Below are 26,521 nucleotides of genomic sequence, written 5' to 3'. Positions count from 1 at the left end.
TGGTATATTTATTACCTATTTTTCTCTGTTATTATTGGTATTGTTACATTTGTTATTTTACTCTATTAATTATTATTACATTTATCATTTTACTCTATTATTGTTACTTTTACATTTATTTTACTCTATTTTTATTATTAATTAATACATTTATTATTTTAATCTATTTATTATTACATTTGTTATTTTATTGCATTTATTATTATTATTATTACATTTATTATTTCACTCTATTATTAAAAGAATACATAAGCACATTTACATTGAAGAAGATGAAAATAGTGATTTAATCAGAGTTGAACAGTGATATCTTAAATTAGAGTTTGATGTAAAGATTCAAAAACATTTAAACTACTGATGCCTCAATTGATGTAATTTTATTGGTATCTCGGCTTATACTGGAGTCAATATTTTCCCAGTTTTTTGTGGTAAAATTAGGTGCCTCAGCTTATATTTGGGTCAGCTTATACTCGAGTATATACGGTAATAACTTTTTTGCTATCTTGATTACTTTGTGGTGTTGCTTGGCCACAAGAGTCCTAGCTTTCATCTATAAAATATTAGATGTAATGGGCTTATTAAAGCTGGAAGGTGGAAAGTGGAGGGGGAAAGTTATTGACATGGCCTGATATTGACATGAAGTGACTGGGTTGACCTTGAAGGAACTGGGGGCGGTGACGGCTGACAGGGAGCTCTGGCGTGGACTGGTCCATGTGGTCACGAAGAGTCGGAGATGACTAAATGACTGAGCAGCAGATATTGACAAGGTGGAACGGGGCCGGGCTGTGGCGCAGGCTGTTGAGCAGCTGCAATAAATCACTCTGATCATGAGGTCATGAGTTCGAGGCCAGTCCGTGGTGGGGTGAGCAGCCATCAATTAAAAATAAAAAATAGCCCCTGCTCGTTGCTGACTTAGCAACCCGAAAGATAGTTGCATCTATCAAGTAGGAAATAAGGTACCACTTATAAAAGTGGGGAGGCAAGTTTAACTAATCTACGACCTGGAATGAGGAAGTGCTGTCAGAGTGGATGATGAAGCAGCTGCTCCCCCCTGTGGCCAGAATCGAACATCCCCTCAGGAGAAGGTTAAATTGCCTCTGTGTCTGTCTGTCTCGGTCTCTGTTTGATGTGTTTATGGGCATTGAATGTTTGCCCTATGTGTGTATAATGTGATCCACCCTGAGTCCCCTTCGGGGTGAGAAGGGTGGAATATAAATACTGTAAATAAATAAATAAATAGCCATAGGGCCAAAAGATTAAAAAGTCTAGAAACCATGCGCTGAGAGGAGTAGGTTAGGAAGCTGGGTATGTTTTGCCTGGAGAACAGAAGGTTGAGAGGTGACATATTAGCCATGTTGAAATCTTTGAAAGGATCTCCTATTGAAGATGGAGTTAACTTATTTTCTGCTATTCCTTTAGGAAGAACATCCTGACAGTAACAGTGGGATAGGCTGCTTCAGAATGTGGTGGAGTCTCCTTCGTTGGAGGTTTTGTAACGGAGACGAAGTAGCAATCTCTCAGGAGTGCTTCAATTGTGTATTTTTGCATGACACAATGGGTTTTGACTGGCTGGCCCTGGTCTCTTCCAACTCTAGGATTCTATGAATCTAAATGTTCTGCTTTAAGCTGTTTGTGGACTGGAGTTCCAGGCCATGGTCCAGAGAACAGCACATCCAAATCCAAGACTCGAATTCAAAAGCTAGTCATGAAATTAACTACTTAATAGTATAGCCAGCCAACACTTATGTAAATCTCAGTGATTCGTTGGATGGAGTCTAGTGAGGAATTAGTAATCGGATTTAGGCATGTACTAACTATAGGGTCCATCCTATAGAAAGCATGACAAACCATGTTTTGGACTGAGAACAGTTTCCATATGTTCCATTGTTCCAAAACGAACAACTTCAAATGTCTTGCTGGGTGTTATATGAACATCCTTGGCTGCACCCCAAAAGCTCTCTGGGTTGTGGCCAATGCAAATGGCAGCAAAATCATAACAGATAGGCAGAGTGTTCCCTCCAGAATACTTTTTTTTAAAACCACATTCCATTATCAGACACGACACATTTCAAATGCTCGTTAATTTACAGAAATTGCGTTTTATAGAAAATATGATACAATGAAATATAAAATGCGCGAGGAGCATTTTCAAAGTCTATAGACAAAGGAGCCTGCATTCTAATACGCTCTGAACAACATCCATTTGAAGTACATTTCTCCACGCTCATTCCCCTTCCCCTCCCTTTCTCAACTTCAAAATGAGAATCAATTTGTATATTGACCCAAAAAAAGGGGGGAAAAAAGGAGGGAGGGGTGGGGAGAAAAGATGAAACAATAAAGGAGGAAAAGGCATGGTCAACCCCATTTCTTGTTGATAACCAAAAACCGTTTCTTTTAAAACTGTGCGGACTCTTGGATTGAAAGAAAACAATACCTAAGCACGTCTACATTGTTTCTCTTAAACCTGCTAGAGAACAGCTTTTTTTTGTTTTTTTTTAAAAGAAAATAATAGATAATCCAAGGTTTCATAGCACAATTAAGTGGCTCATAATCCATTAAATGTGATTTTGTACATTACACATCCATGCAATCTAAATAATTGTACAAACATTAGACGTAAACCCCACTAGTCCAAATCATGAAAAGGGATAGGGAGAGAACAACTTTGTTTTTAACAGAAAAGAAGTACAGAACCTAGATGGTTTTATTTTAAAAATACTGACCCTACGTACAAACTAGGTAGTATGCTACCCTTGATTATAGAGAGGTTCCATCAGGGTGCAGCAAATAACTCTGGCTTAATTGTCCACATTTACACACGTTAATCACATGGTACTCATTTATACCTCTGGCTGTCTTCGCTTATCCAGTAGGTACCGATTATACATACAGGTGCCTATTGATCAGGACGCACATAGGTTGGCTTGCATACAGTTGGTTCACTTTGGCTAATGATAGTCAAAAGATGCTAATACTGGCCAAAGAATGGTCAAGGACCTGGTGTGTGTTTGTGTGTTTGCCCACCTTTTTATGCGGAAGGAAATCTTGATTTGCACAAGTTGTAAGAGAGCAGTCACAAGTGCATGCTTCATCTCTCATAGTGTTTTCTAGGCAAAATCTCCACTATGCTTATGGTCCAGGGAGCCATAGCTGAGACCCTTTTAACTTATGACAACTTGATAGAGCTACTGTCTGGAAAATACAGTAAATATAGTGCTTCTTTCCTACAGTGGCATGGATACCAACCATGTCCATAGCACTCTTCACCCAACACTATGACCAATGTTTCTTAGAATGTGTAAGGTGGTTTATTCTAAGGAGGTACAGATTGTTTCCAAAGGAAAAATGGTCTCTTCTTCAACCTCAGCTAATGGATATCATATGAATCATAATGCTGCCTTCAGACTATATAGTGCTGTTGACTGTGGCAGCAATTCTCCTTATTGTCATGCAGAGATCTTTCTCGGCCTTTTGTTTTCCTGAGGTGCATTTAACCGAGGAGGCCAAAGACTGAACCTACAACCTTATGTGCAAAAAATATAGCGGGACTATCACTGAACTGAGTCCTCAGAGCCTAAATTAGACCAACAGGAAGGATAGCTGGCTTCCCATTAGTAGTGCCTCCAGAACACAAGGTTTACCTGATACATCTTTCACTTTGACTGAAAGTATGGAGGATCAATGAGGTAATCTCTCTGTGTGTCTCTCTTTGCTTTCTTGGGGATTCTTATCTGATGCATTTACGCTTTCTTCCTTTCATTTGGCCGGTTTCTTCCTTGGCCAAGGGCAAATACAGTCAGCTACCAAGAGATTCATCTTTAGTTTGTTGAAGGGACAAACTGTCTTTTTAAAAAAATGCAGTATGTTTACTTCAAGGTGACCTTCCCCCCATTGTACCTGTGCCATGGACTGTCCTTTTTGAAGGCTCCTCTCCACAAGGCAGATTTGGTGTATCCCATATTCTATACAGTATTAGCTTACAGTGGTCTTCCTGTGAATTGCATCCAGAATGAAAGCTCATTGTATGACAGAAAAATATCTATCTGATGAGGTTTTACCATGACTATTTAAAAAATAGTAATGCGAGAATTGGACCAGGACTGGGCTGACTATTCAACCACCAAAAAGGTTGCTTAGGGAGTGACAATAGCAATGTGTGATTAAAAAGCGTTTCTAAGGCTCCTTGTAGAGGATCTTGTGGCACACTGCTTGGATCACACACACTGCTATTGATTGGGATAGACACGTTTCTTGGGCCAACCTTGATATGCATCTCACTTTGGGAGTTATGACCCTCACAAAAAAACTCAAGTACAGTTTCTTACAATGAAGTAAGATGTTAATACACGGTCAAATAAATCTGGCATTAGATTCCTCATTATGTCCTATCAGTCTGCATGTGCTTTTCAATTAGGTTCATTCATTTTCCTGGCTAATATCACAATATCATAGAACAGACTGCGTGCACTGAAATAGGAAAGTGTGTGATACATCATTCCAAATTGGTCCCATCTTATCCATCACCAGGGAACATTACATATAACCATGGGAAAACATCCTCTGCTGAACCTGTTTTGAGTGGATGAAATGCCATCCAAGCTATTTTAAGTTCTCAAAGCACCAGTTCTTATGGCACTCAAAGCTCGTCCATGGAAGTTCCCTCTACTTTTGAAGCTTTTGGAAATGGAGATGGGCACCTTCTGGGTTGAGTGAATTCACTCCCTGTTCATTCCACAAATGGATTGTATGTACATTTCGCTTGTGCTTAGCTTCGTCCCCTTTCCACAGAACAGTAATAGGAAGGGGCAAAGCTTCTGTTTAAGCTAACATATAGGCAACAAAACATTATCTCTGGGCTGTACACAGTGCAACTCAAGACCATGAAACAAAAGTTAAGACCCACAGAATAGGGTTCAATGAGCCACACACTGACTGCCGAAACCTATGTTTTGTGCCACTGCTTTTGAGGATCTGGGGAGAGAGTTTACACAGCTTTGCCGAAACCATTTCTTCAAATGCCCAAGGGCTGCATTCCCAATCTTCAGTCAGAATTTCACATTCAAAATTCATCACAATGAACGTTTCATAGAAACACAGAACCGTGACAGACAGAACTCAGCAGGTGGAGGGGACTAGGAACAAAGAGAGAAAGAAAGAAAGAAAGAAAGAGCAAAAAGACAACTCTCTCACACAAGTGGCCTTTGGTCTTGTCTTCATTTCCTGTAGGGCATACGCAAGGTCTTCCTGTATTGTAGTTACCAAAGGCTTACCAACGCTATAGTTCTATGCAGCTACATCACATGTGACGTAGGTCACAAGAGAAAACCCAGGCAAATATTTTGCATCGGATAAACAATGAATTGTATATACAACAGGTGCACTCAGTTCACCATTTGATCAGGCCAAAAGACAGCGGTTTAGCAACTGTTGTTGTGTGCTAAGCGCCTTGTTTCTTCAGTTTCCCTCCCACCCAGAAATACCTCTCCCACTTTTTGTAATTTATTTATTATTTTTTAGGAAAAAAGGCCCATAGGAGAAACCATTCCATAGTTCCTGTTTTTTGTTAATACTTTCCCAGCTAGCACTGGCTTAGGGTCATAGAGTGTGGTGTCCAAGTTGGTGGAAACGTAAATTTCGGTTTGTTTCTTTTGAACACTCCTGAGATTGAGGGAATCTGATACATGTACCAAAAGGCACTTTCAAATATATATATCTATATATATATTTTAAAAACAGTGCTTCTGTTCTAAGAAATTCAAGTTAAGACAGAGTGCCTTTCACTCCCTTTATAGTCATAAAGTGGATAGAACAAGCAGTATCCCTGCTGACACAAGGGGAAAAAACAATTAAAAACCCCACAAATGCAGCAGAGACGAGTGTTCATGCTAGACAGCTCGAAGTTCTTTTTTTTAAAAAAAAGAGAGAGAAAGAGAACAGGAAAGAAAGAAAGGAAATAACAGAAAAAGAAACTTTCTAAATCACCACTAAAAGGAATACAGTCAGCAGAGGATATTAATTTTAAAAAGCTGCCACTTCTGTACAGTTCTTGGTTCTTCTCCATCTCCTTCCCTCTTTTCATTCCTTTTGTCTTTCTTTTTCCTTGTTGGGTTTCTTTTCTTCTTCTTTTTCATCATCATCATCGTCATCGTCATCATCAACAACTTCTTCTAATGCTATAGCTTTCCTCTTTTGCAAAACAATAATGTGAGGTCAGTTTAATCATCCTCGCCGCCCCCGTACATGTCCGCCAGTTTCTTGAACCTTGGCCCCCAGTCGTTCAGGTAGTCGTAGTCTTGGTCTCCGGAGCTCGAGGAATTGAGTGAACTGACGGACCCTGCTGTCGAACCGCTTCCTTCGTAGTCGAAGACAAGAAGGGAATCGTAAGGAGGAGCCGTGGGGTCGTTATCTGCTGCTCTCAAGCCCTGAAAGGTCAAAGCAGAAACGGGTTATCTAGCTTCTGGTTATTGAGGCAAAACTGCATAAGCTTGTGCTCAAAACATAACTGGCATGTCTCTTTTCTACAAATTTATATATTATTTTATGCAGTTATTATTATTTTTTTAAGTAAAGAATTCCAACACTTGAAGTTTTGTGAGACCCTTGAGAGATCCCAACTTCTTTGTTTCCAGGAATAAAGACTGTTGACCCCGTTTAAGGCTGCCCTGCATCCCATGAAGTGGATGTGGCCGCATTACCACAGGATGTCTACACCCTACACTGCTGGAAAAATTATACTATTTAGCCGGTATTGCACCACCTGACATCTGTGGTGGCCGGGCTGTGGTGCAGGCTGGTTAGTAGCCAGCTGCAATAAATCACTTTGACCAAGAGGTCATGAGTTCGAGGCCAACCCGTGTCGGAGTGAGCACCCGACAATTAAAATAAAAAATAGCCCTGCTCGTTGTTGACCTAAGCAACCCAAAAGACAGTTACATCTGTCAAGGAGGAAGATTTAGGGACCGCTTATGCGGGGAGACTAATTTAACTTATTTACAACACTGGATGAGGAAGTACTCCATCAAAAAGAACTCGTCATCACAGTGGATGATGAAGCAGCAGCTCCTCCTCTGGCCGGAATCGAGCATACCCTCACAAAGCCAGAAGCTGGGAAGTTAAATAGCCTCTGTGTCTGTCTCTGTGTGTGTGTGTGTGTGTTGTTTGTCTAATGGCATTGAATGTTTGCCATATATATGTACATTGTGATCCGCCCTGAGTCCTTTGGGGTGAGAAGGGCGGAATATAAATACTGTAAATAAACAATTAAATAATTAAATAAATAAATAGCAGCCAGCAATGAAAGGACCAAGGCTCATATCTCCAGCTCAGCCTCTGTTTGGATATTAGCCAGCATGCCAACACCTTAAATCAAGAAACAGCTTCTTAAGATCTACAGAGATTCTTCACAGAAACATCTCAGCAAGAGAAAGTCCAAAAGTGTTAGGCTAAATCCCAGAACCTCAATCAATGTCTGATACCAGATGAGAAACTCTCTCCTGGACACACAGAAGACTGGGCCACTTGCAAGATGCTGAACAGACTGTGCTCTGGCACCATGAGATGCAGAGCCAATCTTAGGAAATGGGGCTACCAAGTGGAGTCCACAACATGTGAGTGTGGAGAAGAGCAAACCACAGACCACTTACTACAATGCAGCCTGAGCCCTGCTACGTGCACAATGGAGGACCTCCAGAGATACTCCAAGTGGCCAGCTTCTAGTCAAAGGAAATCTAGTATAAAGCCAAGTTTTTAACTTTGTTTTTAATTACATTATAACTGTATCCTCAGTTTGCTTCTGAGAAAACAAACAAACAAACAAACAAAGTCCTATGAATCATACTTATGAAACTGGAAGTTTCCTTCAAGGAAACAAGTATGCCTCATATATGTTATTGTTCAGGCAATTGTAAGGTAAAAGTTTTCCCCTGATGTTAAATCTAGTCATGTCCGACTCTGGGGGTTGGTGGGTGCTCATCTCCATTTCTAATTCGAAGAGCCGGCATTGTCTGTAGACACCTCCAAGGTCATGTGGCTGGCATGACTGCATGGAGCACCGCTACCTTCCCACTAGAGCGGTACCTATTGATCAACTCACATTTGCATGTTTTTGAATTGCTTGGTTGACAGAAGCTGGGGCTAACAGTGGGAGCTCACTCCACTCCCTGGATTCGAACTAATGACCTTTCGGTCAGCAACTTCAGCATCTCAGCAGTTTAATCCACTGTGCCACCAGGTGCTCCTTCAGGCAGTTGTAGCTATGTACAATATTATGTAATGTATTGGTAAGATGGTATTAAAATTGAACCGTAAATCACAGGGAAAAAACCATAAATCAAGTAAATATATATTAGTTTTCTTCTATGTGTATGTTTCTGAATGTATTTGTGTGCAGGTAGATGTAGTTCACCACCTGAACTACAATTTTTGGAGTGCACTAAGTGTCAGAATTTAATCCTCAATTCCTTTCTTTACAATGTACCTTCTAACCTTTCACTAAAACACAAATCCTGGAATGCCTTTGGATGGAGCCATCACAGTTAAAGTAGTGCAAACTGATGTAGTGCTGATCTCCTTTAAAATAACTGACTGCAATTGTGATAGGAAAGAACTAACACGTTTCATAACCATTAATGAGCTCAAAAAGCTAACCTGTTTATCTTAACCTTGAACAGTAAAAAAGTTGTTACCATGGCAATCATTAACATTGCTGCAGTATTGATGGAGGAAATGGGATGTAGTCCTATTGCAAACTGTGAGGCTGCTGCCAGTCTAGAATACCCTTTATTGTTAGTTTCTTCAAAAATGATCTTTTGGGAATTTATATCTAACATGGCCCCTTCAGATGTGTATGAATCCCACACACTCTCGTGAACGCATACCTTAGGGGTGTGTTAGTATATCATGGAAACTGAGAACACATTACATTTCAATCCAGAATCGTCTATGCCCTAGTATTTCTGAGTTTTGTATATTGGTTTATGTATAAAGGCTAGACAGTGAAGAAAGCTGGCATGGAAAAAAAATATCAAACTTTTTTGAAATGTGCTGCCAAAGGAGAATTCTATGAATACCATGGACTGCTAAAAGAAACAGATAAATGGGTCCAAGAGTAAATCATTCCTGAACTTTCACAGAAACAAAGACTACTGTGCCAATCGTGTTTTGGACATATTGAGAAATGACAAGACTCATGGGAAAGGATGACACTATCCAGTAAAGTTGAAGGAATAGGAAAAGGAGACCCTATTACAGAGGGATAGACCTCACCAAGGAAGTCACAACCACAAATCTGCAAGAGCTGAGAAGGCATCCTAATGGCCAGAGGTCTTGGGGTCTAACATCCATTGGGTTTTCATACCTTGAAGATGGATTCAGAACAAAGAGTGAGTCCCACAATTCAAAAGTTGGCTGGGGATGGAGGGATTTATAGTCCAACTAATCTGACAAATGCCAGATTGGGAATGGCTTTTCTTAATGTACAATATTTAAGAAGCTATGCCACTATGTTTTGCCATGGATATGCTGCATCACTTCAGTCCTTTGGCTCCATTCATGCTGTTCACTCATCCTTAAAATATCATGTATTCTTTAGGGGAGAATCATATAAAATACAGAATAGGTCCTGTCAAAAATTCTCTACAACTGACTTAAAAAAAAAACCCTTGTGTAATTGTTCAAACAAAATATTCCATTCATTACTTTTTACATTTTATTACTCTAAGACCTTGCTTAAACAAGGTAGCTCAGTTATTTTGATTCATTACCTCCCCATCTCTAGCTAGGATCAAAATGTTTGGGGAAACTGTAATGACATCTGCCAGATAGAGAAAAATCTGCCATTTTCTCTTTCTTTTTTAAACCTTGAGTTTTTACTGTCTGTAATTGAAGAAATGTGTGAACTTTGGTCAATTCTTCAAAAACAAATTGAAATAATGTTCTCTCATATTTTCACTAGCTAAATTCAATAAGTAGTCAGTGAAGAGAAGTATGCTGTTCCTGACTGATGTATAGTTATTAAAGATGAGATACATCTCAGGGGGAAAAACAGGTGATACATCCTCACAAACGTGACTTGATAGAGAGATTGAAAATTAGAATGTTTAAGAGTCAAGCTTTCAAGCTTCAGGGCGTGGATCTGTCAGTTTCACTTCACACCCCATTCAAATGTTTTTAATCTCAAATTCTCTCCATCTCAAACAGAATCTAGATGCAACTAGTTACAAAGAGTTGCAAATGAGTCTTTTTCCCCAATAAGAAAGGGAATAACTGAATGTAATTTAATGAGAGATAACCTCATTCTTTTTTGCAATATGATGGTGATATTTTACACCATTTTGTATAATTACAAGGAATATGACATACTAAATCAATGGTTCTCAACCTTGGGTCCCCAGATGTTTTGGGCTTATAACTCTTTGGAATTCCAGCCAGTTTACCAACTGTTAGGATTTCTGGGAGTTGAAGGTCAAGAACATCTGGGGACCCCAGGTTGAGAACCACTATACTAAATGTAGAGATGGTTTTCTGGTTTCTTGCTGCTCCAGATGGAAGGACACAATCCAATGGATTCAAGTTATAAGCAAGGGGATCCAGGTTAAACATAAGGAAGTCCATCCTGACCCTCCAAACTAGGTCCTTCCTGCCCTTCTAAGGTCCCAGCCTAGCCTATCTCTCTGCTTCATAGGATCATAGAAAAATAGAGCTGGAAGGAATCTCATGGGCCATAAAGCCCAACATTCTGCTCAGTGCAGAATTTCCAGCTAAATTATCATCAACAGGTATCTGTCCAGCTGCTTTTTGAAAACTTCCAGAGGAAACCACACCACCTCTCTAAGCAATTGGTTTGATAGCTGAACCGCTCTCACAATTGAGGAGTTCCTTCTAATAATCAATCAAAATCTACTCTCCTGTAAATTCAAAGCAGAAGACCTGGTCTGCTCCTTCCTCTCTTTTATAGCCTTTGTTGTACAGAAACTCAGGATTTGGTCATCAAGAGCAGCCTTTCTTTTAGCAGTGGCTAGAGCAGGCATGGGCAAACTTTGGCCCTCCAGGTATTTTGGACTACCGGCTGTTAGGAATTGTGGGAGTTGTAGTCCAAAACACCTGGAGGGCCATGCTTGCTAGAGGCTTCAATTTCACTTGTGGATTTCACTTTAAACTTTATCACTTTTTGGGGATATGATTCATTCTCTTGAATACCTCCTTTAATATTTAGCCTGAATCTTGGAATAGATTTAGCACTGTCTTGCTGATATAGAAGCCATTGCTTTGTTGCCTTTTCCATGCATTTGTTTTGTACATTCCTATCACATGAAAGAACGGGCCCGGGCTGTGGCGCAGGCTGGTGAGCAGCCAGCTGCAACAAATCACTCTGATCAAGAGGTCATGAGTTCGAGGCTAGCTCGGAGCCTGTGTTTGTCTTCTGTCTTTGTTCTATGTTAAGACATTGAATGTTTGCCTTATATGTGTAATGTGATCCGCCCTGAGTCCCCTTCGGGGTGATATAAATACTGTAAATAAATAAATAAATAAACTACCAGAAGCCATCATTTTGATCAAGATGAGATTCTCCTGTCCAGAATGAAACATGGGCAGCGTGAGAAAGAACAGAAGGATCCTAAGGTGGGATCCAGAAGTTTGCAAATGGCATTTGTATGTAATGTAGGGGGCAGAAAGGAAGAGTATTTATTTACTGATTAAAAACTGAGGGTGGAGAAAAGTCTCAAGAGCAGGAAATAGATACAATAACAAAATTAAATTGCTCCCACATTTATGTACCAGCCTTATGAAATGAATCACATTTTTGCCTCCAAGGAAATAACACATCGATTGGTTTGCAAACATGCCATCTCACTTTTCAATAGCAAAAGGATCAAGTCGACAAATTAAAGGAAAATATTAAATGCGCAGTTCCAAGAACTGCACAGGGACTTCATTCTTTGCAAGCATGGCTGAAATACAGTAAGGAAAGCAGAGAAATCTGCATATCTGTGAATGGGACATGTTGAATCTTGGGCTCCTATTATTCACATTCTTCTCACGACTTCCACTGCTGATTTAGCTATATTGATAATTATAAATTGTTACTTTAAATCCCGGGCCAGTATTTCACTTGGGGATTTAATATGGTCATAAGTGGATATAAGTCTATGGAAAATTCTGACAGCACTAACAGGTTTTATTATATTACTAAAATTACTCAAGATGGCTATTTTCACAGGCCCCACTGGAAGCATGCCTTTACCCTATACATATGGCCTCTCCCACAGCTCGCTCACCACTAGACGAAGCAGTCGATTGCTCTTTTTGCTGGCTGCCACTTATGTTACTTATAGGGTTTAAATGTGCCGTTATTAAATTTTGATTGTATTGGTTGTTTCCTTTGTAAACGTTACACTTGATTTGCCTTGGGCAATCTGTTGGAAAGGCAGCCAATACATGATGCGGATTGAATATATAAGAGTAAAAACAAGTAAAGCAATGCAACATTTTGAAAGGCTGGACTGCACTACAAGAATACACTATACTATAAGTTCTCCAGTGTGGCTCTCAATGCAAGCCTGTATTAGGGCTTGTCCTAAACTATTTATTTATTTATTTATTTATTTATTTACAGCATTTATATTCCGCCCTTCTCACCCCGAAGGGGACTCAGGGCGGATCACATTGCACACATATAAGGCAAACATGCAATGCCATAACATAGAACAGAGACAGAGACAAGACGCAGGCACTGGGCTGGCCTCGAACTCATGACCTCTTGGTCAGAGTGATTTGTTGATTTGATGCAGCTGGCTTGCTTTCCAGCCTGCGCCACAGTCCAGTCCTAAACTACATTCCTAGGATAAGCTCTAGAGCAGTGGTTCTCAATCTGTGAATTCCCAGATGTTTTGACATTCAACTCCCAGAAATCCTAACAGCTGGTAAACTGGCCGGGATTTCTGGGAGTTTTAGGCCAAAACATCTGGGGTCACACAGGTTGAGAACCATTGCTCTGAAATGGGTGTAAATGTCCAGTGCAGTTAATTAAATCTCCTGAAACACAACACGTTATAAAATGGAAGACTGTATATCATACTGAAAACAAATTCTGAAATCTGTCTAAAATTCAAATAATATTTATCATGTAGCAAATACATGAGCAATATGGACCTCAGTTCGATTTGGATGTATGAAACGACTATTTCAGTTCTGTGGATCCATCCTTAATGGAATATGTTTTAGGGAGAAGAGGAATATACAAATCTAGTGTTAAGATCCATCAAGGTATGAATATTTCTTTGGCAAGAATTGACAGTTCATATTTATCTTTCTGTTTCTCTGGTTGCCTGCCTGCCTGCCTATTCATCTAACTGTTTTAATACTCTGTGCATGTTACCAGCAGCAGGGGTACAGAGCTTGGGAAAGTTACTTTCTTAGACTGCAACTGCCAGAATCCTCCAGGCAATGTGGCCACTGGCCATCCTGGCTGGGGAATTTGGGAGAAACAGTCCAAAAAAGTAATGCTTCTAAGCTTTGCAATCGCCCTTTCTGGCTATCTGAGCCTGCAGCAGCGATGTAAGGTAGCTCACAAGAACATACCTCATTAATAAAATCCCCAATGTCCCCAGGATGGGGGATTACAGGTCTTATAGGATACTGGGGCTCAGCGCCAATAGGTCGCTCATCTACTCGTCGGACTCCATTTGCTTTGTTCATAACATGATCCATGTTCTCTGGCTGCTGCAGTTGGCTTAAATCATAATCCTGTAATAAATGGAGAAGCAGAGAATGAGGCTCAGGAAGCTTATCACTGAAATCTTCAAGTGACTCTAGGCTACTGGGGCAAATAAATAATCTGACCGGCTCCAGTTCAACTGGAACTGAAGCAGAACCATCTCACTATGTGGCACCTGCTTAAACATATGTGAATCATATGCTGTTGATCATTTGATGGGTGGAGTTCCTACAGGGCATATTTGGGAGCTGGGACAACCCAGCATTGTTTCTATTACATTAGAAATGTTTTATCTCATATGTGGGGAGAAGAAAGAATGCCCACCTTATGGGCTGCAGAACTCAGTGAATTTCCAAAGAGTTGACTCATGATAGATTTAGAACAATCATACTCATGGAAATTTGAATTGAGCAAATCTATACTCCAAACTAAGGACCTTATAATATGAGGCTGGTGGATTGGAATTAAAGCAGGATAACAGTGGGTCTTATCACATAGCATTATCACTCTTCTGTTGTTCCCCTGGTGATAGATTATTAGAAGGCATTTTGTTCACAAAAGAAGTAATTAACAGATTATTTGTATGTGTAATAGAAACACGTTATTGGCTGCGTCCCACTGGGAAAGTAGCGGGAGAGGAGCAACATCATATGATAAGTCTCAGCTAAAGATACTGCTGTCCTGCTGTAATTACAATTTGCCTGCCTTGGGTGATAAGCTCCAAAATCTGAATTGCCATGTCTTACTTGGTCTACGTGGAGACAGCAGTGGCATGAGATTACAACATCACAGTTCCCAGGATCTGTAAATGACTATAGTAACTTTTCTGCATGTCATAAATAGTTCCTCTTTATCTCTAGGCTGATCACTATTTATACCAGGAAGACGGCAACAACGTTTGAAGTATGGAGATCCTTGAATAAGCCTAGCATCAATCTTGTCTGTCTGGGTTGGAAGTGACATTTTCTAGGGTCCTGACCACTGAACTCTAGAATCCAGTAAGGAACCATCTCAAAGCACCAAACAGAACTCAATTCCCCAACTTTAAAAGTTTCAGAATCAGATCCAGAGACAGTCCAAGACATTTTATTGTCTGACACAAAGGGCAAGATAGTTTCTCCCATTCATTCTACATATGCAGATGTTGGTTGGATTGGCAGCTGAATATTATTTCAACAATGGGGAGAGAAGAACCTCCACTGCACCCAAGAACAGCAGGTTAAGTGGCTGGATAATGGCAAGGCTGCGTGGAACACAGCACGGTCCTCTAATGTCCTGCCAATGCTCTATGCCCCTTTCCTCCCCCTGCATCTGTCACTTAACATTATTGCCAGCTCTGCCTAATGATTGCATTACACCCAGTTCTATTTTTGTGACTGATATTCTAGTACAATGCCTAAATAATTATGGTGTTGAGTATTTGGAATGTCTATGTTGTAAGTGAAGGCATTGGAAGCTGGCCCATGTGTTGGTTCCCCAGTGAAGATAATTTCCTCCTCACCTGGTCTTCTTCTCCACCTCCTTCCTCGTCGTATTTCAGAATATTGTCACGCACATCATCCTCTGGATCAATGAGAAGCTGTTTTGTGTGCCTCTCCTTTTCCCTGCGTTTCATCCATACTACAAACAGTAAAACCATAGCTGCAAAACAAACAAAGGGAAAGACACAATTGAACGCTTTCTATTGGACTAGTTTTTTTTAACCAAAAAGTAGGCACTAAAAGTGCCCCATCTTTCTCTCCGTAGATGATGGATTATATTAGAAACCAAATTGCTGAGACTGGAGGCACAAAAATGAGAACAAATGGGGGAAACTAATATCACCTCCTGTGTTAACAGCACATATGTGTCCTGTGATGCGTTGAAAATTAGGAGGTATTTAATTTATTCTTATTTTGTTCAGTTGAAATACACACTGTGATGTATTCATGTTGGGGAACTATTTACAGTTTCTGAAACCCTTGAATTTGGCTTAATAATAATGATTGTTATGAACAAAATAAGAATAAATTAAATGCCTCCTAATTTTCAACGCATCACAGGATACATTCTGAAATGGGAATAATTACTTTCATGTGCCAGAAGAACAGAATATCCTAGCTGATACGGCTTGTTAAAAGGTAAAATTAGGTATTAACTGATTATGGTGGTAACTTCCTACCAACTATCTTTTAAACTATAGCTCCCACCAGGAGCAGCTAGCATGGCCAATGCCATTGAGTTATGGTAGTTGTAATCTAATACATTTGGAAAGTGCTGTATATACTCAAGTATAAGCTGACCTGAATATACGACAAGGCACCTGATTTCACCACAAAAACAGGAAAAATGTATTGACTCAAGTATAAAACGAGGGTGGGAAATGCAGCAGCTACTGGCAAATTTCAAGAATAAAAATAAAAATAGATACCAATAAAATTACATTAATTGAGGCATCAGTAGGTTAAATGTTTTTGAATATTTACATAAAACTGTAATTTAAGATCAGACTGTCCAACTTTGATTATGGTATAATCGAGTGTAAAAAGGGCTGAAAAACTCTGCTTATACTTAAGTATATACGGTATCAGGTTGTCTACTCTGTATTTGACAGAACCTTCACAGTGAATAAATGGCAAAAAAATTGTTTGGCTGGGGAGGTGGAGTGGCTCGAACATTGCACATATGTAGGGTAAATTGACACACACAGTTACACAAAGGCTGAACTACACCGCTCTTCTGCAAAATATCGACACTTTAAATCATTGTGTGTTTGTCAGTGAAGACAATTGGTTAAATTGAAATAATGATGCAGGAGGAAAGATCTGTGGATACCATGGATTGTCAAAAAAGAAAAATGAATGGGTCTTAGAACAAATCAACCCAGAACTCTCTCTAGAAGCCAAAAAAACTGAGGCTATTATATTTTGACATATTGTGTGGCAATATGATTTATTATAAAAGACAACAAGGCTGGGTTAAGTAAAAGGCATCGGGCAAAGAGGAAGATCACGTTACGTACTTATGAACACACTCAAGAAAGGCCTGAGCATAAGTCAATGCTGACCTGACAGCAATCAACAACAACAACATCTTAGGGAAGTCCTTGCCACCATGTCATCCTCAGTGCAGCCAATCCTACCTGATTTCAAAAGTTAAGTAGGATCAAGCTTGGCTTTGTACTTTGATGGGAGTCCACAAGCAAATACTAGTAGTTTTCTGGGTAGGGCTAGCAATATATCCTGCCTGAAGTTTGGGACAGCTACTGCTGCCACTCAGAGCTGGAAAAGAGTTGGAAAAGCTGAAGTACAAGGACAGGTTTCCCCATTCTTATGCTGGGCTACTATGCCTCAGTCTGGCTAATAGTTGCCTTCAGAGCTTTACTCACACTAGTTTGATGTACTGGAGTGAAAAGCACACTTTGGGGATGGTAACACTGTCCTTTAGGATAGTCTTCCAGTTTGTGGGCTTCATTTTGTAGCAAGATTGTTTAATTCTCTTTCAAAGAAGGCATTGCTTTCACGACCTGTACAAAGACTTGAGGATTCTGGATGAATGGATTTTAATCTTGGACATTCTTAAAATTTTATACAATGTGATTTTATTTTGTAAAGGTATCTGTTTTATATGAACTGTTGTTTTGTAGATTGTTTTATATGAATTGTTGTTTTTACATTGTTTTTAGGCATTGAATTTTTGCCTATTTTCTGTAAGCCGCTTTGAGTCTCCTCGGAGAGAAAGGCGGGGTAAAAGTGATGTAAATAAATAAATAAATAAATAAATTGCTGGGCAACCTTGCCATCATCACAAACCCACAATGGTTCTGCTGTTTGTCAGATCGGGAGGACTTTATTTTAAATTAATAGCAGCTGTTTGGTGTTTTGATTGCTTTCTATGGGGCTTTGAAATGAATTTTATGACAGTATTATGGCTGCCGTTGTTATCAGTGTTGCTTTGTTGTGGCAGACAATGTGAGACAAGCTGGCTTTTTAAAAAAAGAAATGTAAGGAGTTTTTTTTAAAAAAAAAATGTAAACACCAGGCAGTTTCTGTGACACAAAACTACAATGGTAAATGAAATAAAATGATCTGCAGTTGTTTTTCATACTTCAACTACTGTTCATGTGCTTCTGTGAGTGTGAGGGGGGAGGAGGAGGTGAATGCTTCAAAGTGAAAAAACTAGAATGGTTACTAAGTCCTGTAAAGATGAAATGATACAAGAGGGCTCCTTTTTTTAGGACACAAAAAAGAAAAGGGTTTTCCATCACCTGACAGACCTATAGTTTCAGATCTCTTTTGAAGCCATTATTTCAATACATTAATTCCTTTCTATCTCCTTTTGTTTCATGCACACACTAGAAGAACCCAATGTATATCTGAAGTGCCTGAAGTGCTCTGAAACACTCTTGCTCACACCTAGGTCAGGCATGGGCAAACTTGAACCCTCCAGATGTTTTGGACTTCAACTCCCACAATTCATAACAGCTGGTAGGCTGTTAGGAATTGTGGGAGTTGAAGTCCAAAACACCTGGAGGGCTCAAGTTTGCCCATGCCTGATCTAGATGCATGACTTCACAATTAACTAACATTTCCTTGCTTTTCTTCAACATGGCTGTTGTTGTTGTTGATGTGTGCCTTCAAGTAATTTTTGACTTGTGATCCCAGGTGAACAGATCATGAGGTTTTCTTAGCAGGATTTGTTCAGTAGTGGTTGCTTTTGTCTTTCTCTGAAAGAATGCAGCTTGTCCAAGATCATCCAGTAGGTTTCCATGGCCAAGTTGGAATTTGAACCCTAGTCTCCAGAGTCTCAGTTTAACTCTCAAACCACTATAACACACAGGTGGATTAAAACAGCTCTATCAAGAATCAACTTCCATTCATCATTTGTTCTGAAGGAGAAAATCCTACAGAGACTTTCTCTTAGAAGGAGCCAATCTCTTGGTAGTAGTGAATGAGGGACAGGTGTTGACCATTTACTGCTAGGTGGGTGTCATGTGGCTTACTGTACAGCAAAAAGTCTTCCTTTATCAGCTTCCTTGATGATAGGTCCAGGTAGAGTAGGATTCTCCACAATCAAATACCAATAGGTTAATCTTCTGTGTTTAGAGCACAGGCTGAGAAAGTTAACTTTAGAGCTAGAGATCCCACTTTTCCAAGTTAATGTATTAAGAAACTGGAGCTGCAGGGAAATAAATTGCAGGAGTCTGTTGCTTAGAGGAAAGGCTTTCTTTGAGGGGAGAGATTCACCCTCCTTCTTTCTAGGATTGCTTTAATTTGATCGGCGGTGTTCTGTTGTTTTGAATAAGCAATCCATGTCCAAATATGAGAGAATTTGTGCACCGAGGTGGCCTCAGTGTCAGAAAATGTATGAAATGGTCCTGAGGATGTCTCTGGCTGAATTAGAAACTGCATTCAGGTCTCTTATGTTGAGTGGTACTCTGAATTGTATTCCATCCTTATGAAAAAGTCTGTCATAAGCACAACACTTCAGGAGGCTATTTTTTTTAAAAAAATAATTGCTTTGAATCTCCAAAATCATTTGAAAAGTGACTTCAACTTCTTCAAACCAGTCATGGGGCCAGCTATTTTAGTAGTGCTTCTCTCCCCATCCTAGCCCCCCTCTCTGGGTAGAATAAATCCTTTTGAATCTGCAAGATGTTGCAGCTGGGCTAATTTCATTTTAATGATGTGCGATTCTCTCAGAAGGAATGCAACAGAGGCTGGATAAAACATTAGCTCATATAATCCAATTTGGACTTATTCTCCTCCTTTTTATGGGCTTTCTGTATTTTCAAAATCACATTAACAAATGCTCTGAGATACTCGTTCAGCTGCCTTACTTGGAAAGCAAATCTGATCATCTTTGAACTCTTTACTGAGAAGGCTGGTGGGTTTTTGTTGAGTGGAGGAAAGCAAACTGAAGAACGGCAGATTTGGTTTCCCTGGGCAAGATAATATTTCTTTCACTCTTTGTTTTGCCTGAAGAAGTCTTTAGCGAAATTAAATGGATGATATTTGCTTTCACTGTAGCAAGTTGCCCTATCATTTTCTGTCTCTTAGGAACAAATTAGTCAGAGTCTGTGTTTTGCTATAGTGTTCAACTAGGACATGTGAGATCTTGGCTCAAATGACCACATAGTCATGAAGCTGCTGTTCCTCAGCCTCTCACTGTATCCACATTAGATAGTTATATTACTTTGATACCACTTACATTCACAAGGCTTCATCCTATGAAATATTGGGATTCATATTTGGGGAGATCTACTTAGAATTCTTTGTTATACTTCAGTAAAGTGGACTAGGGCTCTGTAGTAGAGAAGTCTTAGTTCCCCACTGAACTACAAGTTCCAAGATTATGTAGAATTGAGATGTGGGAGTTAAAGCTGGATCAAACTGCTATATGTTGTGTAGTGTGGATTCACACCTAATCTAGATAGGAGAGGTGCTGTGCAGGAGAGTATTCATGGTGTAGTGGTTAGAATTCTGGATGACTTGGCAGGACTAGTTTTTAGTACATTCTGAGTCATTACATGTGGTGAGAGACCTTATATCAGTCACTAACCAGCCTTTACTACAGAAAGTAGTTATGAAAATAAAGCAGGGAGAAAGATAACTGTGAATACAGCCTTGTGATAATGGCAAGTAAAGCTGAATATAAATGTAAACAACGGCTACACAATATGGGAAGAGAAATATAAACCTTGGGTTTGCTACCAAGTGTAATCTTAGTAAGGGGCCATGCAGGGTCTTGAAATGCTCTGAAAAGAGGTGGGAGGAGAAGAAGAAAAATACAATTCATTTTAAAGTCTCTATAAATATTCTGTATTAACTATTTCAAACACTATGCAGTGTGAAAGTTGAGTTTGCCACCAAGCGCCATCTCAAGAGGATTGAATGCTGAGCAGATTAGTTTCTAACAGAAATAGCTGTGTTGCTATGGTTCAGGAAACGATATATCAGTGGCAAAACATAGTTTCCATGCAAAAGATTCAAAGTTCAATCTGAAGTATCTCCTTTAAGGGCCAGTAGCAGGGCCGGGCTGTGGCGCAGCTGGCTAGTAACCAGCTGCAATAAATCACTACTGACCGAGAGGTCATGAGTTCGAAGCCCGGGTCGGATTAAGCCCCCGACCATTAAATAGCCCGGCTTGCTGTTGACCTATGCAGCCCCGAAAGACAGTTGCATCTGTCAATTAGGGAAATTTAGGTATGCTTTATGTGGGAGGCTAATTTAACTAATTTACAACATCATAAAACTGCCAGCAAAACACGAGGAAAGGAATGAGGAAGTACAGCCACTAGTGGACAGTGAAGCAACAGCTCCCCTGGTGGCCGGAATCGTGAAGCTGGGAAAAAAAAGTTAAATGCCTCTGTGTCTGTCTATATATGTTGTTTGTTTGTTGGCATTGAATGTTTGCCATATATGTGTTCATTGTAATCCGCCCTGAGTCCCCTTCGGGGTGAGAAGAGTGGAATATAAATACTGTAAATAAATAAATAAATAAATAAATAAAATGTAATCTGTTGTCTGGAGGAAAAAGAGTGTGTCTTCTGATCTACAGTCTTAAAGGACCAAGAACTGGATGTTACTTCAGTATTGCCACCAGGAAAGTGTCCACCATCAAAGTTTGGCACTTGGTGACAGAGCATGGGCCAGGCATATAGACCCGCAACTCTTCCCAGCTTTCTCATTCATTGCATTGCTTGGTTTCTGCCCACTTATTAAAGCATTGCAATGTGCTATGGTGCCTCCTGGAGTTAATAACCTTGGCTGGGTACTCTTGTTCTTGCTCATTCAGGAAGGGATCTTTCCTAAGGGGACAGTCTGTGATATATCAGGGAAAGGAGGCTAATGAAGCCTCTGAACAGAGGAGAGTCCTCAATTACCTCTGAAGGCAAATAACCACTGAAAGTGGTTCAATCAGTCTACTGATTGATTTAACAATATCTAAGGAGACATTCTGGGATCTAGTCTTAGGGGGCCCACACTCTGCATGTTGATGGTGACAAAGTCCACGAGACATTCCAGGATCTAGCCTTAGTGGACCTTCTATCTGGAAAAAAAGATATCTCTGGGGCTAACTTAGGTGAGATACTTATGACAGCAAAATGGTTGCCAATGCTTCTTAGAAGTCTGAGGAGCACTAGAAACTATATTGTAGGCAGGATTTTAGAAAGCTCTACCCAATGTTGGGAGGGCTAAGGACGGCGGGAATCCCAGGGCATGCTCAAAATGGATTGGGGGGCTATACTAACTCGACCCTTTCCTAGGGTGCATCTACATTGTAGAATTAATGCAATTTGAGACCACTTTAACTGCCATGGCTCAATGCTATGGAATCCTGAGATTTCCCATTTTGAGAGACAACAGCATTCTTTGATAAACTTTGTAAAATTATAACCATAGCATTGAGCCATGGCAGTTAAAGTGGTGTCAAACTGAATTAATTCTGCAGAATTAATACACCATAGGCTCTAATTTGGTGGGAACTCATGGTTATAACTTCACTGACCAATTGGGAGACTGGTTTGCTCAGCTTGTAAGGGAGAGTAATTTACTGGAGCATGTTCTCTGTGTTTAACACATTTTAAGATAGGTAAGACATTTGTTTGTTTGTTTCTGATAAGAACCTGCTCAAATCCTCATACTTGGAGAAGAAATAACTGTTAGAGATTAATTATTTGCTACATGTTTGTTTTGAAGTATGACTTTGTCCCTACCTAAGGGTTGTTTAGCCATCTGTTTTCAGAGATTTCCTAATGTCTTTTCCTGAGGCTGAGAGGATATGACTTGTCTAAGGATACTCAGTGGTTTTTACATAGTTGAGTTGGGATTTGAACTTGAACTCCTGTAACACCAGTCTATCAGCCAAGCCACTATACCAGACTGGCTCTTGAATTAGGATTTCTGTTGGTCTCTCCCTTCACCTCCTAACAATACACGCTGGGGCAATATCCTAAAAAACAGAGTTGGAAGAGATCACAAAGGCCATCTAATCCAACTCCCTGCTATGGAGGAATACACAATCAGATCTGTCAGAACCCTGCTACTAGAGCCTGGATGTGGCTCTGAGTTTCAGGGTCACTGACATTGATAAGACACCTGCGGCTCAGGACTCGGAGAAGAAACGGCTGCTGGACTTGGCGGGGAATTTGCGCGGGGTTTTGCTGAGCGGGAAGAGACTTTTCAAATGAGGGGGAGGGTATATAAAGGATGGTTGGCCGGAGCCTCCCATTCTTGGCTTTTTTGATGTTCATGTTTCCTACAGTAAAAGTTTCTGGTGATAACACAGAGAGTCTCGTGTGTTCATTCAGGAGCGGCTGTGGTGAGCTGACACTAAGCCAAGAATACGGACACCATCCCGCTGTAGCGGTGAGGTGTAACATGCAAGTGGAGGATGAAGAGCTCTTGGGCGCAGGAGGAGGAAGGTCGGAAAGGGCCACTCCCGAGCCGGACGCTGAGTTCCACCAGCTGGCGGCCCTGGCGTCATCCACCGCTTATGCCCAGCCAAATGGGGTAACCCAGAGGCGTGGAGTGGTGCGGGGAGACAGCACCGGAGGAGAGGAAGGTTCACCTTCCCCAGGCCCACAAAGGATGGTGTTTCTGGAGGAGAGGATGTCGGCGATGGAGACCACCCTGGCAGTGATGTCGAGGGCGATGGAGCGCCTGGCGTTTTTGGCGGAGCCAGAGAGAGGAAGGGAACTTCGGGCTGGCTCAATGTGGGACGTGAGCGTGGGAAGCAGCCAGGGCTTTGCAGACCTCCCAGCACCGAAGGGAAGGGAAATGCGAAAGGAGCCCGGCGCCCGGCCCAAGACCCAAACAAGCCTGACGCGGGTGGAGGAGAGTGACGACGAAGGGGAAAAGCCTCCGAGAATCCCAGCTACGCTCCCAGCTGAGACCCTGGTGCCCCTGGCGAATGCCGGGCGTGGCACAGGGCCAAGAGAAACAGCAGCGGGGCCCACTGGTCCGCAAGGGGGCTTGCGACGGGCGGAGAATTGGGGATTGCCACCACAGGGACCCCTACCGAGACGAGAGGAACTAAGGATCGAGTTTGGGGGAGAGTCCTCTGAACTGGATTTTTTCCTGACCACGGTGAGGGGCTATATGGAGGACAATGCTCACACTTTTAGAACGGAATCCAGCCGGATACGGGCCATTGGTGCAGTGTTGAAGAGGGGAGCGGCCAGCTGGTACGTTCAGCTGCACGCGCGGCGCGACCCATGTCTGGGGTCACTCCGACGCTTTATGGGGGCCCTGGAGACCCGTTTCCGAGATCCACTGGAGCAGATCCGGGCGAGGGAGAAGTTGAAGACCGTCTCCCAGGGGCAGAGGTCGGTATCTGAGTATGCGGAGGAGTTCCAATGCCTCGCCGAAAAGGTGCCGGAATGGTCTGCAGTAACAAAGATAGAACTCTTCAAAGAGGGTCTCAGGCGGGAGATCCTCTCCTGGGCGGTGCATCGTGATGAGCCTGACACACTGCGCGGATGGATTCAGCTGGCGGGGCGCGTCGAGACATCGCTGGCCCAGGCGAGGAGGCACCGAGGAGGGCTACAGCAGCGGCCGCAGATGAAAGAGGGGAGCCGGAAGGAGGGATCAGCCCCAGCCGGGAGGAGAACGGAGCCGACAGGGAACGTGAGCGCCAGCAGGAGTGGCTGCTTCGTGTGCGGCCGGTTGGGCCACAGGGCTGCCGAGTGCTGGCAGAGAAAAGGGGAAGGCGGAGGCCAGCCCAAACCCAGAGCCGTGGCAGGAAAACGCGCCGAGGAAGAACCACCGATGAGGCACCACTCGGGGGGGTTGGTAAGTCAGGACAAAGCTATGATAGTGGTCCCCATTCAGCTTGAAAATGGCAGCAAACAAGCAACCTGCAAAGCATTTGTGGATTGTGGATGTTCCAGGAACATCATCTCCCCTGAATTAGCCGAGGGATTGGGATGCGAAAGAACGAACCTAGAATCCCCAATAGCTTTTTCGCAGTTGGACGGATCCACAGCATCGGGATCGTTAGCTAAGTACAGTGCCGAAGATGTAAAGTGTAAGATAGGGAGTTGGGAAGGAAAGATGTCATTTGTGATATCACAAATAGCCAGCTATAATGTTATACTAGGCATGCCGTGGCTGGGGCAGGCCAACCCGCAAATCAACTGGGAGGATAAGAGCATGATCTTCAGGATGAATTTGGAAGAAGGGAGCCAGGAAGTTGAGAGGGAGCCAGGGAAAAGGGGGGAGGAAGACTCTATCAGAATAGCAGAACTGGCAGATAAATTACCCCCAGAGTATCGGGATTTTGTGGACGTGTTTGATGAGAAGGAAGCAGACAATTTCCCACCGAAGCGGAGAGTTGAAGTGAAAATAGAGCTAGTCCCAGGAGCAGAGCTTCCCAAGGCAAAAATATACCCGATGTCAGCTAGGGAAAAGGAGGAACTGAGAAAATACATTGATAAAAACCTAGCGAGGGGTTTCATAGAGCCTTCAAATTCCCCTCTAGGGGCGCCTGTGTTGTTCAGGCGGAAAAAGGACCAAACGCTGAGGCTCTGCATTGACTACAGGGGCCTAAATGCAATCAGTACTGTAAATAAATACCCCCTACCCTTAGTGAAGGACTTGATCGCCCAGTTATCGGAAGGACAGATATTCACTAAATTGGACTTAATTGAGGCCTACCATAAATTGCAGATCAAACCAGAGGACAGGTGGAAGACGGCCTTCTCCTGCGCATTCGGATTATTCAATTATCGTGTGCTCCCCTTCGGTTTGTGCGGGGGAGGGGCCGCGTTCATGCAATTAATCAACGAAGTATTGCATCCATTGTTGTACAAGGGAGTCTTTATTTTTTTAGATGACATATTGATAATGTCTCGAACTAAGGAACAACACGTAGAACTAGTCAGGGAAGTCCTACAAAAGTTGAGGGAAGCGAAACTGTATGCGAAGCTTGCCAAGTGCGAGTTCAATAAAGACCAGATAGACTTTCTGGGGTATAGGATTTCCTCCCAGGGAGTGGCGATGGACCCTGCGAAGGTGGAAGACGTGAGGGGGTGGGAAGCCCCCAAAACACGGAAGCAGCTGCAATCCTTCCTAGGGTTCGCAAACTTCTATAGAACATTTATCAAGGACTTTGCGCGCCTCACTTTGCCATTAACGGATTTGTTAAAAACTAAAGGCAGGGGAGAAACAGCCAAAGTGAAGGCCCCAGGGGCCAAACTGACATGGACAATAGAATGCCAGGAAGCTTTCGAAGCCCTTAAAAAGCGTTTTACTGAGGAACCTGTCCTACAGCACCCTGATATGTCTAAGGCCTTTGTACTACATTGCGATGCGTCAGACCGGGCATATGGGGCAGTTCTGCTGCAGAAAGACGAGGGGGGGAACCTGAAGCCATGTGGCTATCTGTCAAAAAAGTTTAGCGATACAGAAAAAAACTGGCCGATTTGGGAGAGAGAAGCCTTAGCGATTCTAAAAGCACTAGAGTGCTGGAGACACTTTCTGGAAGGAAGTGGAACACCGTTTGAGGTGTGGACTGATCATAGAAATTTACAGTATCTAAGATCCCCTCGTAAACTATCAGCGAAGCAAATTAGATGGGCCCAATATTTCAGCCGTTTTGATTTCAGACTCAGATTCTTCCAGGGGAAACATAACATACTCGCTGACGCTCTCTCTCGGATGCCTCAGCACGGGGGAGGAATTCAGGAATCTGAAGGGAGCCTGTTCCTAGATAAGCAGTGGGGCCTGGCAGTACTAACTCGAGCACAAGCGGCCAAAGAAAACAAACGTACTGCCATTTCCACGGGGGGAGGAGAAATATGGGAGGAAGAGTTGAAGCGAGCGT

General features: G+C 41.8%; 1 protein-coding gene across 5 annotated transcripts in view; it reads right to left on the bottom strand.

Annotated features, from left to right (window-relative positions):
* Positions 1–2,079: 2,079 nt before the first annotated feature.
* Positions 2,080–26,521, bottom strand: part of cdh4 (cadherin 4) — a 945,608-nt gene continuing 921,166 nt past the window's right edge. For 4 of the 5 annotated variants that reach the window (XM_062979013.1, XM_008110150.3, XM_062979010.1 and 1 more), the window contains exons 14-16: positions 15,216–15,355; positions 13,579–13,743; positions 2,080–6,422 (exon numbers count right to left, since the gene is read on the bottom strand). In XM_062979013.1, the coding sequence (XP_062835083.1) occupies positions 6,216–6,422; positions 13,579–13,743; positions 15,216–15,355 (512 nt within the window). In that variant the 3' untranslated portion in view covers positions 2,080–6,215. The remainder of the gene's footprint in view (positions 6,423–13,578; positions 13,744–15,215; positions 15,356–26,521) is intronic. The other variant, XM_062979012.1, reaches the window with a different exon arrangement.

Source organism: Anolis carolinensis, chromosome 4, assembly GCF_035594765.1.
Source record: "Anolis carolinensis isolate JA03-04 chromosome 4, rAnoCar3.1.pri, whole genome shotgun sequence".
NCBI lineage: Eukaryota > Metazoa > Chordata > Lepidosauria > Squamata > Dactyloidae > Anolis > Anolis carolinensis.
This window is presented reverse-complemented; position numbering and strand designations above follow the sequence as displayed.